The 16097-nt window shown below is 37.2% G+C and overlaps 1 protein-coding gene across 1 annotated transcript in view; it reads right to left on the bottom strand.

Annotated features, from left to right (window-relative positions):
* The window catches only part of LOC127652900 (copine-7-like), an 80394-nt gene that overhangs the window by 18404 nt on the left and 45893 nt on the right, over positions 1-16097 (bottom strand). Inside the window, 1 exon segment of the mRNA XM_052139348.1 lies at positions 394-448. Within this exon segment, the coding sequence (XP_051995308.1) occupies positions 394-448 (55 nt within the window).

Here is a 16097-nt window from a genome sequence, read left to right as displayed (position 1 = left end):
ATACGCACCTCTTCAGCAAGCACTTAATTAATCAATAACTGTAAATAAAGGCACTTCCTATTAACTAAAAAGGCCTCTTTTTCTCTTTAATCTCCCATACACTTATGCTCTAGATTTCATACTACTGTAGTACTCTGGTTTATGTTTTAAATGTGGCATTGCAGTTCTGCTAATATTGCTGGCTCCTGTTTGATATTTTGCTTTCATTTGTTAATCACTTCTTATAAAAGCATCAGCTTAATGATTTGATGTAAAAGTGAATGTGAATGGACTGTACTTTTATCCATCAGCCTCGTTTTCATTCACATTAAATTAGCAGAGCTCTTTTCAAGGTCACAGAAGTAGTATGGACAGTTATACGCACAATGAAAAAGCAAAGACACTGTCTCTTACCTCATAGTTAGGTGGAATTCTTGCCCCAAAACCCAAAGCAGAAAATCGTTTGTCACTGAAATAAATAAATACATTCATAGATAAACACTTTGTAAAATACATTCTACATATGTTTCATTTGTGTGTAACCTTTGCCACTCTTAAAGCGATAGTTCACCCAAAAATGACAATTCTCCCACCATTTACTCAACCTCATGCTATCCCAAAAATGCATGACTTTCTTTCTTTTGCCAAACACAAACATAGATTTTTAGAAGAATATCTCAGCTATGTAGGTCCTCATAATGCAAGTGAATGGATAGCAAAAGCTCATAAAAGTAATCCATAAGACTCCAGTGGTTAAATCCATGTCTTCAGAAGTGATATTATAGATGTGGGTGATAAGAAGATCAATATTTAAGTCCTTTTTTATAAAAATTCTCCTCCCTGCCCAGTATGTGGTGATATGCATGAAGAAAGCAAATTGCCAAAAACAAAAGAAGAAGAATACGAAAGTGAAAGTGGAGATTGATAGTAAAAAATGACTTAAATATTGATCTGTTTACACAAACACTTATCATATCTCTTCTGTTCATATGGATTACTTTGATGTGCTTTTTGGACCTTCAAAATGTTGGTATCCATTCATTTGCATTGTATGGACCTACAGAGCTAAGATATTCTTCTTAAAATCATACACATCTGGGATGGCATGAGGGTGAGTAAATGATTAGGGAATTTGAAATTTTGGGTGAACAATCTCTTTAAATCCTTTTTATAATAAGTTATCCATCAAAACTCCCATTTCACAAAATCACACACTGAGGTATATATTGACAAATACCTCACCGCCTTAAAAAGGTTAAAGTAATTTACGCAAAAATGAATATGTAATAATTTACTCAGCCTAATGCGGTTTCAAATCCGTATGACTTTCTATCTTCTGTGGAACACAAAGGAATATTCTGGGTTCTCATTCCATATCATGAAAGTTCTGCAAATGGAGGCATCTGAGCTCCACAATGGCATTTATGTTGTTCTTAAATTAAAATCTTACCCTTCACTGTCTCTCATATCATATTCACACTTTCACATATTTTAACTTGCTGAAACATGATAACAAATGGCTTTTGGTATCATTGACATCAAACCTGGTCCGTTACATTTGCATTTACAATTTGAGAAATTTCAGAGCTATGGTGAAGGGGAAGTTTATCAGCAAATAATTACTTACATTTTGTCTGTTCCTTAAACAACATATTTCATGGCTACAGAAGACTTGGAATAAAGTGGACAAGTCATATGGACTACTTTAATGGTGCTTCAGTGGTGATTTTTGCTCAACAACGTCCGTCCCTATTCACTTTTATTTTAGGGAAAATATCACCCAGGACAAATTGTTTCCTCAGTGTTCCATGAAAAATAAAAAAGGTTTATTTAGGTTCATACAGGTTTAGAACAGACATAAGGGTGTGTAAATGATGACAAAATATACATTTTGGCGTGAAATATACCTTTAGCGAGGTATAAACTTAATTACAGTACTAGAGTCAGCATGATGTGATGTAGGGTCCAGAGGTGCATGTAAGAACATCAAATGTATGGAGTGTTGAAGGGTAACAGAGAGTATAGTGGGATGAAAGGGGCTCCATAGTGAGAGTGGAAGGCACAGACGCCGCAGGACAGCAGATTCGCACAGCTGATCACTCAGCAGGCAACAACTCACAGCCGTATGAAGGAGAAGAAAGGTAGAGTGGTAGAGCACAGCAGAGAACTCAGGACAAGACATAAGAAATCCACAGGCATATTTTTCAATCGCTATAGAAAGATCTTAAATGAGACACTAAAGAGGTCATAAATGAGACAAAATGTGTCAATTGTTTCTCCAAGCCAGCAATGAGATTCAATGGGAAAAAAAATAGTCCACATATTTGTAAAATGTATTAAATGTATAGTTCACCCAAAAATGAATTCATTTACTCACCCTCATGCTATCCCAGATGTGTTTATGTGTGACTTTCTTTCTTCTGCAAAACACAAACAAAGATTTTTAGAACAATATCTCAGCTCTGTAGGTCCATACAATGCAAGTGAATGGTGATCAAGCCTTTGAAGCTCCAAAAAGGAGATAGAGTCAGCGTAAAAGTAATCCATACAACTCCAGTGATTTAATAAATGTCTTCTGAAGCGATCCAGTTGGTTTTGGGTGAGAACAAACCAAAATATAACTCCTTTTTAACTGTGCATCTTGCCATTGCAGTCATTAGGCATGATCATGATTTCAAGCTCGATTAAACTTCCTAGTGATTGAAGCATGCTCAGAGCACTAGATGGCCCTATAGGAAGTATAATTAAGCTTGAAACAAGGAGACTGCTGTCAAGATGTACAATGAAAAAGAAGTTACATTTTGGTCTGTTTTCATCCAGAAAAAAATGGATAGTTTATGCTGACTTAATGTGCTTTTTGGAGCTTCAAAGGCCTGATCAACATTCACTTGCATTATATGGAGCTGAGATATTCTTCTAAAAAATCTTTATTTATGTTCTGCAGAAGAAAGAATGTCATACACATCTTAGATGGCATGAGAGGGTGAGTAAATGATGAGATCATTTTCATTTTTTGTGTGTACTACCCCTTTAATAAAAAGAACGAACAAACCTTAAAACTGTTTCTTGCAACAAAAGTGATAAACTATCTGATTATGAAAGCTGAAATAAACGTGTTATGTCAGATTGCAAATAACTGCAAATATCTCCATGCTGCTGAACACTTTACATTTCCTATGCTGTCGATCATGTACATCATCGTTTAAATTATTGGTCATTTGTTTTGAAATCCTGCCAATTTAAGAGCTTGAACGAATCATCATATTAGGAAGCAGGCTTCCAGTCAGGACAACAATACATTGATTGAAAGCAATCAATCAGTTAGATAGAAAGCAATAGAAGCACGCCATCTGGGTGGAACCCAAAATTATGTGTTTAGCGCTTCTCATCCAATGAGCAAATGTTTTTCTCCCCTAATATCAAATGGTACAAGTATCTCCCATAGACTCCCATTGAAGCACGGCTTCTATAAAGCTCTATTAGCCATGCATCCACTAATTTCCATGGACACAATCATGTAAACTTTTAGGGGAAGTCGTGCTTCCAGTGCAGTCTTAAAGCAATCACTACTGCTGAGAACCCCTTAAAGTGTCCTGAGCTATGAAAAAGCCACCCCTGAGCAATAACATTTCCCACTGGGTAACCATCAGCCACTAATGTTCATGTTTCCAATGGATGTTCCAGATTAAGCTGGCTGAAGCAACTAGAGTATCAGTTTGATCTGTGTGAAATGGACTTCCTGTTCAGTTTCCACTCTGGACCCATGTAGGGTTCAGCTGATTCTCCTCACATTAGCAGTTTGGTCGCCTCAAGACATGATACTGTGACAGCTTTTGAGAATGTTCCTTCAAGCTGAGCCATGAAGAGGAGCACATTAATATCCAGCACGATGCAATCTGCATCTCCATAATTACATCATAGCTGAAGTTAACGAGAACTGCTGAGCCGTGATAATTGGTTTACCATAGTGAAAAAAGGAGAGATTACTGAGATATTCCCATGACAAGACAACAAGAGGAAACAGTTTGTGGGTTGAACTTTGCAGCTTTTCTTAATTGTTCAACTCTTGATTTCCTGTGACCAGCCCTATCAGCAATTTAATTTTATGGAAAAGATCATTACAAAAATAACTGCAAGCAGTTTGGGCAGATTTCTTTTTCACTAATAGTATGGAAAATATATGTTACATTTTTGTAGTCTGAAATCAAGAGCTCAAATGGATCAGCAGCACTAGACTTTCAAATTTTAAGACCCTTTCACGACTTGCGTCATCATTCACTAAACTCAATGCAGCAAGCTACCGTGTGACCTTCTCATGTGGAGGTCAAAGTCATGTGAAAGACCCTTTACAAACCCATTGCAAGGAAATCACAGCTTTGATATATACATTTAGCAACAGAAATAGCTTGAATGTGTGCATTTTTACACTTTACAAGGTTATAGCTGTATAAAACGGGGTAAAACAACTAGAAACAGCTTTCTCGTTATTCTGTCTATGTCCAAAGAGCATGCATCCAAAATGTTGTGCAAATTGGTTCAGTGGTTCACGAGAAAAGTCTTTTAAATGCGTAGTTGAACACCCCTACAATGGCAGTTCATAGTGCCTCACTTTAAAGATTAGTGGTTTGTGTGTCTTATTCCAAGAAACAAACTAAACTCTTGAAAATCTTGTCGGCTGCACATCTCTATATTTTTCAGCCTTTTGACAATATACTGTGTTAAGTAAAAACGATGTCCTGGTGGATCCCAAGAAGAGTTTATTATGGTGCAAAATTATTTACAGTGAAAATATTTCCATAAGTACAAACAATAACTACACAAAGTAGTAGTTATTGGCTCAGTGGTTGAGGCTCAGGGTTACTGACCAGAAGGTCAGGGTTCAAGCCCCAGCACCACCAAGATGCCACTGTTGGGCACTTGAGAAAGGCACTTAACTCCTGGTTGCTCCAGGGGGATTGTCCCTGTAATAAGTGCACTGTAAGTTGCTTTGGATAAAAGTGTCTGCCAAATGCATAAATGTAAATGTATGTGCACAAATGGCTAAACCAACAAATGGCCCACATCCACAACACTTCTCAAAATGAAAAATGACAATGAAATGAAATTAAAAAAAAAACTGAGCTCTATCAGTACTCTTTTATAGGGTCTAGCTCCTCCCTTAGAATGAACCAATGCAGAGGGAAAAAATAAATAACAATAACATGTTTAAACATACAAAATTGGGCCTAGAATATCAGGCCAAACATTATACAACAAGTCCACACAACACTTGATTACAGAAGATAAATAAACAGCAAAACAAAGACAAAACCTGCCATTATAAAAGTTCCCCCACTGGCAATAATAATTAATGGTATAGCCCAATTGGATGGGTGTGGCCAATGCTTTAAAACAGGATCAAACCAGGGGAGCTGTTTGGCTATACAGCATGTTTGATTGTGTTGTGGCCTTATTTTAATATGTATTTTGATTGTACCAAAAAGAGAACAAAACCAACTAACCCAGTGACACCACAAACAATCAAAAAACGCATATCTGATTTAAAAATATTGTAAATACCGGCTTCAATCGGTGTATGGGAGATGTGTCAAATGTTTATTTGTAAGGTCATCAGGTTAGCCTGTAACACACTATCTCGATAATGATGTATTTGCTCTGAAAAAAGTACTTTTCTTACATGTTGCATGTGAACTGCTCTTATAGCGCTTAAAACATGAGCCCTGATCGTGCACAAATCAGCATGTCAACCGTTTATTCTGAAGTGCACACAGACAGTGTTTATCTGTTTTTAATCAACGCCTTTTCCAATTTACTAATCGTATAACACCACATTGCCATTTTTGTTGTTTTGGTTAATTGTGCAGCCCTGAAAGATCTTGATTTATTCTATGAAATTTAACAGCCAAATAAAAAGCACATTAAAATCATAACGATATTCACGATATTGCTTAAATTTATATTGTCAGCAAAATCATAGATTATTTTGTGAATAATCTGGCTTTATTGCACATTCATGAGCACTATGAGATCATTTATTTTACAATGCGTGAGATCGTGCATTGATTTTAGCAGTGAGCAATATTCATTAAGACAGCTCTTTTTGTGTTCAGAATAACCATTCATTTAAGAAAGACTCCTACGAAGAACAAAAGGCTTCCAGCAGCTTCCTGGACACCTAATAAAATATTCCAGTACTCTTATGTCTTGTTTCCATCAGCAAGAAATATGTATGATACAATGATGCTTGACATGCAAAACATTCACACATCCATGATTGAGCAAGCTGTTCCGACAACTTTGACTTCTGCCTACATTGCCAACTGCCTTGCAAATGAGTAAAAAAAGAATGCCTTCTCAGCTTCCCTAAAGCATGCAGTTTATTCACACAAGTGAAACTGGGTCACAAGGTTTGCATCCATATTTTGTCATATTTAATGTCTTGGAGGGATAGTGGACTCAAAAATAAAAATTGTCACCATTTACTACAGTGGCATAGCTAGAAACAAGGCTCTGGATGTGCCACTGGAAAATAGGATGTGCAAGAAACTGAACATTCATGTCTTTTAGCTCTTATTTAGAGTATATTTAAACCTGTGTTACATTATAATGACTTCTCATATGCCTGTTTTTACATTGATTTAAAACGAATACTACTATTGTCAATGGTTATGTTTGGACATGCTGAAGACACCGAAATGTACATGGAGGGTCAATTTGCACTGTGTGAAAATATTGATAAAAAATACACAAGGTTTTACATTTACTGGCTCAATTTTATTTTGGTGAAGATATTATTTTTTGATGCGTTGTCGAACCAAAGAACAGCAGTCAGATGATTCAATATCTTTATAAAACATTGATTATGTGTAATAGATTTACTAACATTAACCTACTTAACCAATAATTGTACTATACATTAAATCTGTCTCCTAAATAGGCCGATATCATTAAATAAATCATGGTCACAGAATTAAAAACGTAATATTGTATAACATGTTATGAACAAATCATCTCGTAAAGCAGTGTTACAGTAGCCTACCTTTCCGAGTGTAATCTCTAAATATTCCATAATATTCATTAAAGCTGTCAAAATTAAAGCGTTAATATATGCGATTAATTACAAATTTTAACTCGTACATTTTTTTATTAATCGGGGTTAATGCATTTACCATTAATACAGAATAAACCAGCATAAACAGGAAGGGCGGAACTTTTGCAATGTGTCTATCTGGATTCATTACACTGACGCACACAAACACACACAACAGCCATGTCAGTGATCAAATGATGGGTAAAGGAACTCTTAATGCTATTTGTTGTATAAAACAAGCCTAGATGGATCTTGTGACAGAACTTGTGTAAGGTGCATTTTAATTGCCACAGATGCACGTCAAGTCTTTACTATCACAAAAACGCAGAATGAGAAGTTTTTGTCTGCAAGCGCTTTTCATGTGGAGTTCAAAGCGGCACTTAATGCTAATACACCCTGACGCAAATCATGACGTCTTCGAGCTTACAGTAATAATGTGTATAGCCTTAGTGTGTCAGCTGAATAATATTGTGGAGGATGAGAGTTTAAGATATTAAGAATATGCAACCTATGAGTTTCCAACCGCCCAATTAGACTTTGGGAAACATTGAATGCATTGAATTGGTGCTATTCTAGTGCATTTCTATCTTTAAACTGTGGAAGTCTTTGTTTGGAAAATGTTAATACAGCATTATATTGTTACATATTGTTTGATTTCTTTTCCTAAATGCATTTGGACAGAAAAAGTAACCAATGCCATTGTAGAAATGCGCTATTCACAATTATAAATAATGACGAAGAAAGCGGAGGGTATTAGTCTGAGACAGAATCTGTACCACAATGAGTATTATAATAGTCATTTTAATCTAAACTTGGCAAAAAAGAAATGTCCTCTCACTTTCAACTGTTTTTATTTTCAGCAAATGTAACATGTGTAAATATTTGTATGAACATAAATCAATTCAACAACTGACACATAAACTGAACAAGTTTCACAGACATGTGACAAACAGAAATGGAATAATGTGTCCCTAAACAAAGAGGGAGTCAACAGTAACAGTATCTGGTGTGGCCACCAGCTGCATTAAGTACTGCAGTGCATCTCCTCCTTCAGTCTGTAAGCTGTTAGTGTCTTAACCATTTCACAGGTGCATGTTCATTCATCACGTTTATGTTCACTGAACAAGCATGGAAAACATTGTTTAAACCCTTTACAATAAAGATTTGTAAAGTCATTTGGATTTTTACTAAATTAAAATTACAGAGTCCTGAAAAATGGACGTTTTATTATAAAATTCCATAAATGATGTGTCAAATGTTTATCATCACATGGATACATTTTTACACCCCTACTATTATAAAAAAACTAATTTCATTTAGATGTGCAAGCTGATATTTTGTGTGGCATTTGCACACCCATTGGCTATGCCAATGATTTATTCACCCTCATGTTGCTCCAACCCTGTTTGACTCCCTTTATTCTGTGGAACACAAAAGTAGATGTAGATGTTAGGCAGAATGTTATTCTCAGTCATCATTCACTTTTATTGCATCTTATTTGAAAGTGAATGGTGACTGAGGCTGTCATTCTACCCAACATCTTCTTTTGTTTTCCACAGTTTGGAACGACATGAGGATAAGTAAATGACAGAATTTTTATTTTTGGGTGAACTATCCCTTTAAGAAGAAATCATGAAATATAGATCCAAGTTAAAATTCCCTTTATAATGAGAGAAGAGACCGTGGAATGTTATGAGAAACGTTAAGCTGGCATAGCTATGTAAGAAATATTTAACTGCCAATTATACTGTCCATTTATCCGCATAATTCAGTGACTGACCAATCAGAATTAAGTATTTGAGAGCTGTGTAATAAAACATATTAAACCTATAAATTAGAGAAATGAGTCAATAAACATTTTACAGTCACCATACTTCTATCAGGAAGACTCGTAGACTGTGAAATTCAAGATGACATTTATTTGATGAATATAAAACAGGAAAGTAATGTCTCTCTTTGGCGTAAGCCCTGTTTGGCTGTCCGAAGAAGTTGTACTCAGAACCATCAGATCCTGCAGGAGATAGGAGAGAGGGGCGAGTAGCCTACCCCCAGTGCAGGACGGGACTCAACCTGTGGTGGTGGGGTGGTGGAGGTTGCTGTGTTAGCACACTGAAACAGCAATGTGATATTGTGAGCAGACTTATTAAGCAATGGCTTACATGTGATTGCCTAGGAGTTACCTAGCTCATGGTGCGATGATGTACAGCTGCTAGTCTTCCTGCTAGAACTACGCTGTGCTTACTTCTACAGACTCTGGAGAACATTTTCTGCTCAACCGCAGAGGAAGAAATGGTTCTGAAAACCATTATACAAAACAAGCAATTACAAAACTATTCTTGGCCTTTTTTATTTCTCTCAACAAAGCTTTTCATGGCTCCTCAGAGTAGTCAGGCTACCAGAGCAGAAGGAGAAGCAGCAACAAACTACAGTAACATGTTTTAACCCAGCTATTAATAAAAGCCCAAATGATAGAGAGGATCAACCTGCAGGGAACTACTGTATTCATCAAGAATAAAGTGTCATCGGTCACATCTCTGCTTAGCAAAGTCACATTTGTTCTTACAATGGATAATAACAATTGAAAAATCTAAATTCACCAATGGGATACGATTTGTAAGGAATTTTGTGATTCTGATTATGCCGTGTCACAATGTTTTTTTTATCATGTTGCGCAGGAGGGATGTACTTTGTTTAGATGTCGTGTAAGGTTTGAAAGAACAAAACTTTTAAATGTATCTCAATACGCCTATGTTCTGTTCTATTCATTTTTAGCAGAAGAACACGATTGTTTTTGAGCGAATAAAGACTTTCGGGACAATTGTTTGCTTACAGAGAAAGTATACACGCTCTGAGATACATATGACAAATAGTAATCAAAATCAATTTGAATTATGAAGTCTTAATTAGTAAATTATTACGTCTCAATGGTTACCTTTGTTTCAGATACTTTCCAATTCAAGCTTTGTTGTAAAATAAGACAATGTGAAAATCTATTTCACGGAACCAGCCATTTTATAAATTCTCTCTCTCTCTCTCTCTCTCTCTGACATTTGCTCTGCCCACCAAGAGAATGCATTAAGCTGGCAAAATGAAATCAATATCTTCTTATTTTCATGACCATATTTGGAAAAAAACAACTGTTGGATGAATGCTAATTGTAACTTTCAATGCTACTGCATTTCTAAGGATGCAAAGAGAAAAGAACCAAAGGACCATATTCGAACCATAAATAGATGTTATCCCTCACATTCAGATAAAGAAGTAATGAAGGTTTCACCTCCTGTACACTGCAATCATCTTTATACAGTGGCAAAAAAATAATTACCTGCATTTATGTATAGATTTGCCTTAAGATCTGGTTACAATAATGAACTAACACATTCTGTTTTAACTAATAACACACACATATTTTACTGTTCTTGTGCATATTGAATACATAATTCAATCATTCACAGTGTAGGTTGGAAAAGTATGTGAACCCCTAAGGCTGATGATGTCAACAAAAGCTAATTAGAATCAGGAGTTGGCAAACCTGGCATCCAATTAAAGAAACAAGATAGGAGGTGTGGGTTTGAGCTACTTTGACTTATAAAAATCACTCAAATATTTATATTTTGTTATTCACAAGAAGAATATACTGATGTGGACCATGTCTCACAAAAAAAAGAGATATCAGAAGACATATGATCAAGAATTGTTGCTTTGCATAAAGCTGGAAAAGGTTACAAAGACAGAGCTTAGATATTCATCGGTCCACAGTTAGACAAATTGTCTATAAATGGAGATGATTTAGTACTGTGGCTACTCACTGAAGCTTAGTAAAAGTTGGGTGACGCAGCAGGGCAATGACCCTAAACATCGAAGTAAATCCACTGCAGAATGGCTTAAAAAAGAAATCCACCTTTTTGGAGTTGCTCGGTCAAAGCCCAGATCTTAACCCAATTGAGATGATGTGGAATGACCACAAGAGAGACTTACACACCAGACATCCTAAGAATATGGCTGAAATGAAGCAGTTTTGTATGGAAGTACAGTCCTAAATTCCATCTAAAAGTTGTGCAGGTCTAATCCGCAGCTACCGGAAACTCTTGGTTGAGGTTAATGCTACCAAAGGATGATCGACCAGTTATTAAATCCAAGGGTTTACTTACTTTTTCCACAGCACTGTGAATGTTTAATGGGATGTGGTCAATACAGACATGAAATAGTTAAGTAGTTTGTGTGTTGTTATCTGAAGCACATTGTGTTTGTCTATACTTGTGTCTTTGATGAAGGTGAGATCTACTTTTATAAGCAATTAATAAGGAAACCAGATAATTCCAAAGGGTTCACATACTTATTCTTGCCACTGTATGTGGACTTGTGTTTGTGTGTGATTTAAGCAAGCCCATAGGATTATTTCTACAAATCACAAAAGAGATCTATTTAATATCCCAATTGCTTCTCTAAGACTGCAGTGACATAAAATAGATAGCAAGAGATTTCAACATTGTCTCTGACTGTACTCAGATTTGCCGAAATTCCAAAGTCTGCAATCAAAAGTCACAGATTTAAATTTTAACAGAAAACATTTCTTATTCAAGACCAAACTATCTGTCTCATTTCTGTCTAATTTCATTTCTTCAAAGGAAATGTAGATGAAACATCTGAGAAAAAGGCTACGTCCGCGTTAATCCGGATACATTGGAAAACGTTGTTCTCTCACCGGTCTGTGCAGTCTAAAATGCAATTGTCCTCATGTTCCATCGGTAGACAGCTATTCCAAGTAAACATCCCATTGCCTTTGAAGGAATACAACGTGAAGTTTGTACAGAGTAACATATATCTTTAACAATGCTATCAAAGAGAATAACAGGCACAACAACAAAGCTACAACAAGGGCCACCATCTTGATTGTTTTGGGTTGAATGGATCACATGGCTGCATCACATGACAAATGCGTACTTGTTTTCAGATACCTCAGTTTCCTTGTCCATACTTCAATGTGAAGACGACATTTTCAAATTCATCCACTTGGGAGAGTGTTTTTCGAAAAGCTCTGTTTTTGAAAAACTGCATCTCAGTGTGGATGGAAGGCCAAAACGTAGAGAAAAAGCCATATATTCATGCCTTTTCAAAGGAAAACATTAGTGTGGACATGGTCAAATGTAATGCTTAAAATAACTGAAAACCCCATAAGGTCACCTCTGATCAATACAAAATTCCTCTGGGAGCATATTCCCTCACTATTCTGTTGAAATTTACATTTATGCATTTGGCAGACTCTTTTATCCAAAGCGACGTACAGTGCACTTATTACAGGGACAATCCCCCCGGAGCAACCTGGAGTTAAGTGCCTTGCTCAAGGACACAATGGTGGTGGCTGTGGGGATCGAACCACCAACTTTCTGATTACCAGTTTATCAGTTATGTGCATTAGACCTACACCACCACCACTCCACTTGAATGATCAGCATGGTTCCCAGTATGAGATGCTGGAGAACTCACCAGGCTTCTTACCCAACTCAAACAGCAAGATTTCTTAGGTCAACCAATTTAACAGCCAAGTCTTTAAGCTGGTATTTTCAGCAGAGTATACTGTCATTAATTTGCTGAATCAAATGCCAGTCATGCAGTATATCATCAACAAAATCACATTGTGCTGATAAGAAGTGTTAAGTAAACCTGGATATTGTATTGGATATTAAAGCATTTAATTGCCTCTCATGTGTAGGTAGCACAAAGAAACAAGTTCTACTTAATTTGGAAAAGAGGCCAATAAAAACCCACACCATCCCACTAGTGTGATCATCCAGCAGCTCCAAGTTTAACTGCAGGTGATCACCTGATGTGTGAGGTTCAACATTACACCCTCTCAGTCCGAATGAGGAACCCACACAATGTAGGTGTGCAACCCAAGAGGACCACAAGTATCTAAAGCGCAATTTATTTAATTTTCTTCATAAACTAAGTGCTCACCATTTAAAATGTAAACCTCAAAAGAGATGCCCTGTGTTACATTTGCATTCTTTAGAGATGTTTTTACTAATTTGGCTTTGATCTAACGAGAGAATCCTCAGTTGGAAATGATCTCATTAAAAATGTGTAAGGTCGTAATTAACTAGTTCCTCTAAGGCTAATCGTAGTGAGTCAAAAACAACTTAAGTAAATATTGATTTAGACACTGTGAGTCCAGCATCACCATCAACATTAAACAAAACAGCAACACAATCGATGATCACAGGACACAGCTGTTTAAAAAGGCAAATTGTGAATTCCTAATGCAACAGATACACACTAATGAACAATTTTCTGAATCAGCCAGGAGAAAAGAAGGTTGAAATTGCAGTATCAGACAATTAGAGAGTAAACCAACTATATTTTTCCACCCACACATTGCTGCTCTTCTCAGTTTGGATAAATAAAGACCAAATAATGTGAGGAGTTTCTAAGTTGGCTAAACAGTCAGTTCGGTTTTGTGCCATTGTCTCTCTGGCTGGGATTTCCGCAGCTAAGCCAGACAGTTGTTTTAATAAACCACAGACAGTAGACATGGACAGATCCCTAGCACTAGTAACTGACAGGATCAGCATTGCCATGGGTTGTTAAGCTGTAGCCAAGAGGAAGGGCACAGGCACAGTCATATGATTAGACAGACCACTGATACCTACGGTTAGGAGCTCCCAGGAGGCTTTGTGAGCAGTAACCGCTATATAAATAGTAAGCTGAAACAAACAACAATGCCTCAAAGTCAAAAACAGCCTATGTACTGTATATTGTATTTAAAATGTAAAAGTGCATATCACTGAAAATGATTCAATCTCATTCTCCCTTGTGTTCATTTAGTAAATAACTGTGGGGAAAATCTATTTTTAAATAGATGTTGAATCAATGCCTTTAAAATATTGCATTTATTTGGCCACTATGACTGTTTGAATAAAATGATGGTTCCTCTGATTTAAAAAAAAAAAAAAAAAAATCCCTTTTGAGCCATTTCATAGCAAATACATAATTATCAAGATATGCACTTTATTAGCACTCACTAAGCACTTTATTAGACACACCTGAACACCTACTTATTCAGACGATTATCTAATCAACCAATCGTGTGGCAGCAGTGAAATGCATAAAATCATGCAGATGTGGTCAGGAGTTATAGTGTTCAAATCAACCATCAGAATGGGGAAAATGTTATTTTGAGTGTGGCATGATTGTTGGTGCCAGACGGGGTGGTTTGAGTATTTCTGTAACTGCTGATCTCCTGAGACTTTAATGCACAAGAGTCTCTAGAGTTACTCAGAATGGTGCCAAAAACTAAAAACATCCTGTGTGCAGCAGTTCTGTGGACAGAAACATCTTGTTGATGAGAGAGGTCAACAGAGCCAGACTGGTTTGAGCTGATAGAAAGGTACGGTAACTCAGATAACCACTCTGTACAATTGTAATGAGCAGAATATCATTTTAGAATGCACAACATGTCAAACCTCGAGACCAATGGGCTATAACAGCTGAAGACCACATCAGGCACTTTATTAGGACTATAGAGTGCTCAGTGAGAGTATATCAAGTATCGTCAATATGCTGAAAATATCCAGATATAACTGTAGCCTAATCGCCCAGCCCTAGTCAAGATTACAATCAAATAGCATATTTCAAATCATCAGTAAAATCTGACAACAATTGCATCAATTGCGCTTCTGTAGCTCAGATTATGTGTGGGCGCTTGTGGAGGTGAAGGTGTGGTCAGGTGCCCATCTGGGGAGAGAAAGAGCAGTAAGGAGTTCCACCTGTGATGAATTGCTACTAATTACGCAGTGAGAGATGGGGAGATAAAAAGCAGCTCAGTCCTTAGAGAGAAAGAATCTTTTATAAGACCTTATAAAATATGATTCCCAAGTCTGTGCATGAAGATGCTTGAAATTGGGATAAGTGGCTTGAATACCTGTTATTTGCAGTGCGAGAGGTCCTGCAATCCTCCACAGGGTTTACCCAATTTGAATTGTTATATGGGCGTAAGCCCATGGCGTGTTAGGCATCATGAAGGAAAATTGGGAGGAGATGCCTTCACCAAGCAAAAATTGTATTCAATAAATTCTTGACCTGAGAGAAAAACTTCACACAATGAGGCGTCTATAACAGGAGAAGGGGCTACAAGTGCAAGAATATCAGTCCCAGCTGTAAAACATACTTGTATTACTGCCCACGTCAAGCTCAATATTACTCGAAGTGGCAAGGGCCCTTTGAGGTCACACGTTGAGTTGGCAAAGTCGACTATGAGGTAGTGTGTACAGATATTGGTCAAATTCATCACCTCAACCTACTAAAATCATGGAGAGACTTGGTCAACGTATACTTGGCGATGGTAATTCGGGAGAGGGAGGCTAACTCAGACTCAGTGGTGAGTCTAAAAGCCAATCATTTCACTCAGGTCCCTTGTGGAGTCAGGTCCTCTCGCATCACAATGTACTGAGGTTACCAGATTGCAAAAAAATTCTCGGACATGTTCTCGCCTCTCCCCGGCCACACTAATCTCACGGAACAGCACATCGAGACAACCAAAGTGGTAGTGGTACGTAGTCGGCCCTACCGGTACCCCAAACACAAAAAACAGGTAGTGCTGGAAGAATTAAAGGCCATGCTCGATATATGGGGTAAAAGAAGAATATCATAGTGATTAGGCCAGCCTGGTGGTTCTGCTGTCTAAGAGTGATGGCTCGGTCCAGTTCTGTGTGGATTATAGGAAAGTCAACGTGGTGTCAAAATTTTATGCATATCCAATGCCTCATATTGACAAACTGCTCGATTGGTTGCGTATGGCTCACTTTTATTTGATACTGGACTTATCAAATGTTATTGGCAGATCCCCTTAACACCGGTGTCCCATGAGAAAACGGCTTTCTCCGTTCAGGTTGTTTGGTACCCCCACGACATTTACATTTACATTTATGCATTTGGCAGACGCTTTTATCCAAAGCGACTTACAGTGCAATTATTACAGGGACAATCCCCCCGGAGCAATCTGGAGTTAAGTGCTTTGGTCAAGGACACA

The sequence above is a fragment of the Xyrauchen texanus genome, chromosome 2 (assembly GCF_025860055.1).
Source record: "Xyrauchen texanus isolate HMW12.3.18 chromosome 2, RBS_HiC_50CHRs, whole genome shotgun sequence".
In the NCBI taxonomy this organism is placed as follows: Eukaryota; Metazoa; Chordata; class Actinopteri; order Cypriniformes; family Catostomidae; genus Xyrauchen; species Xyrauchen texanus.
Note: the sequence above shows the minus strand (reverse complement) of the source record. Positions and strands in the feature narration are given on the sequence as shown.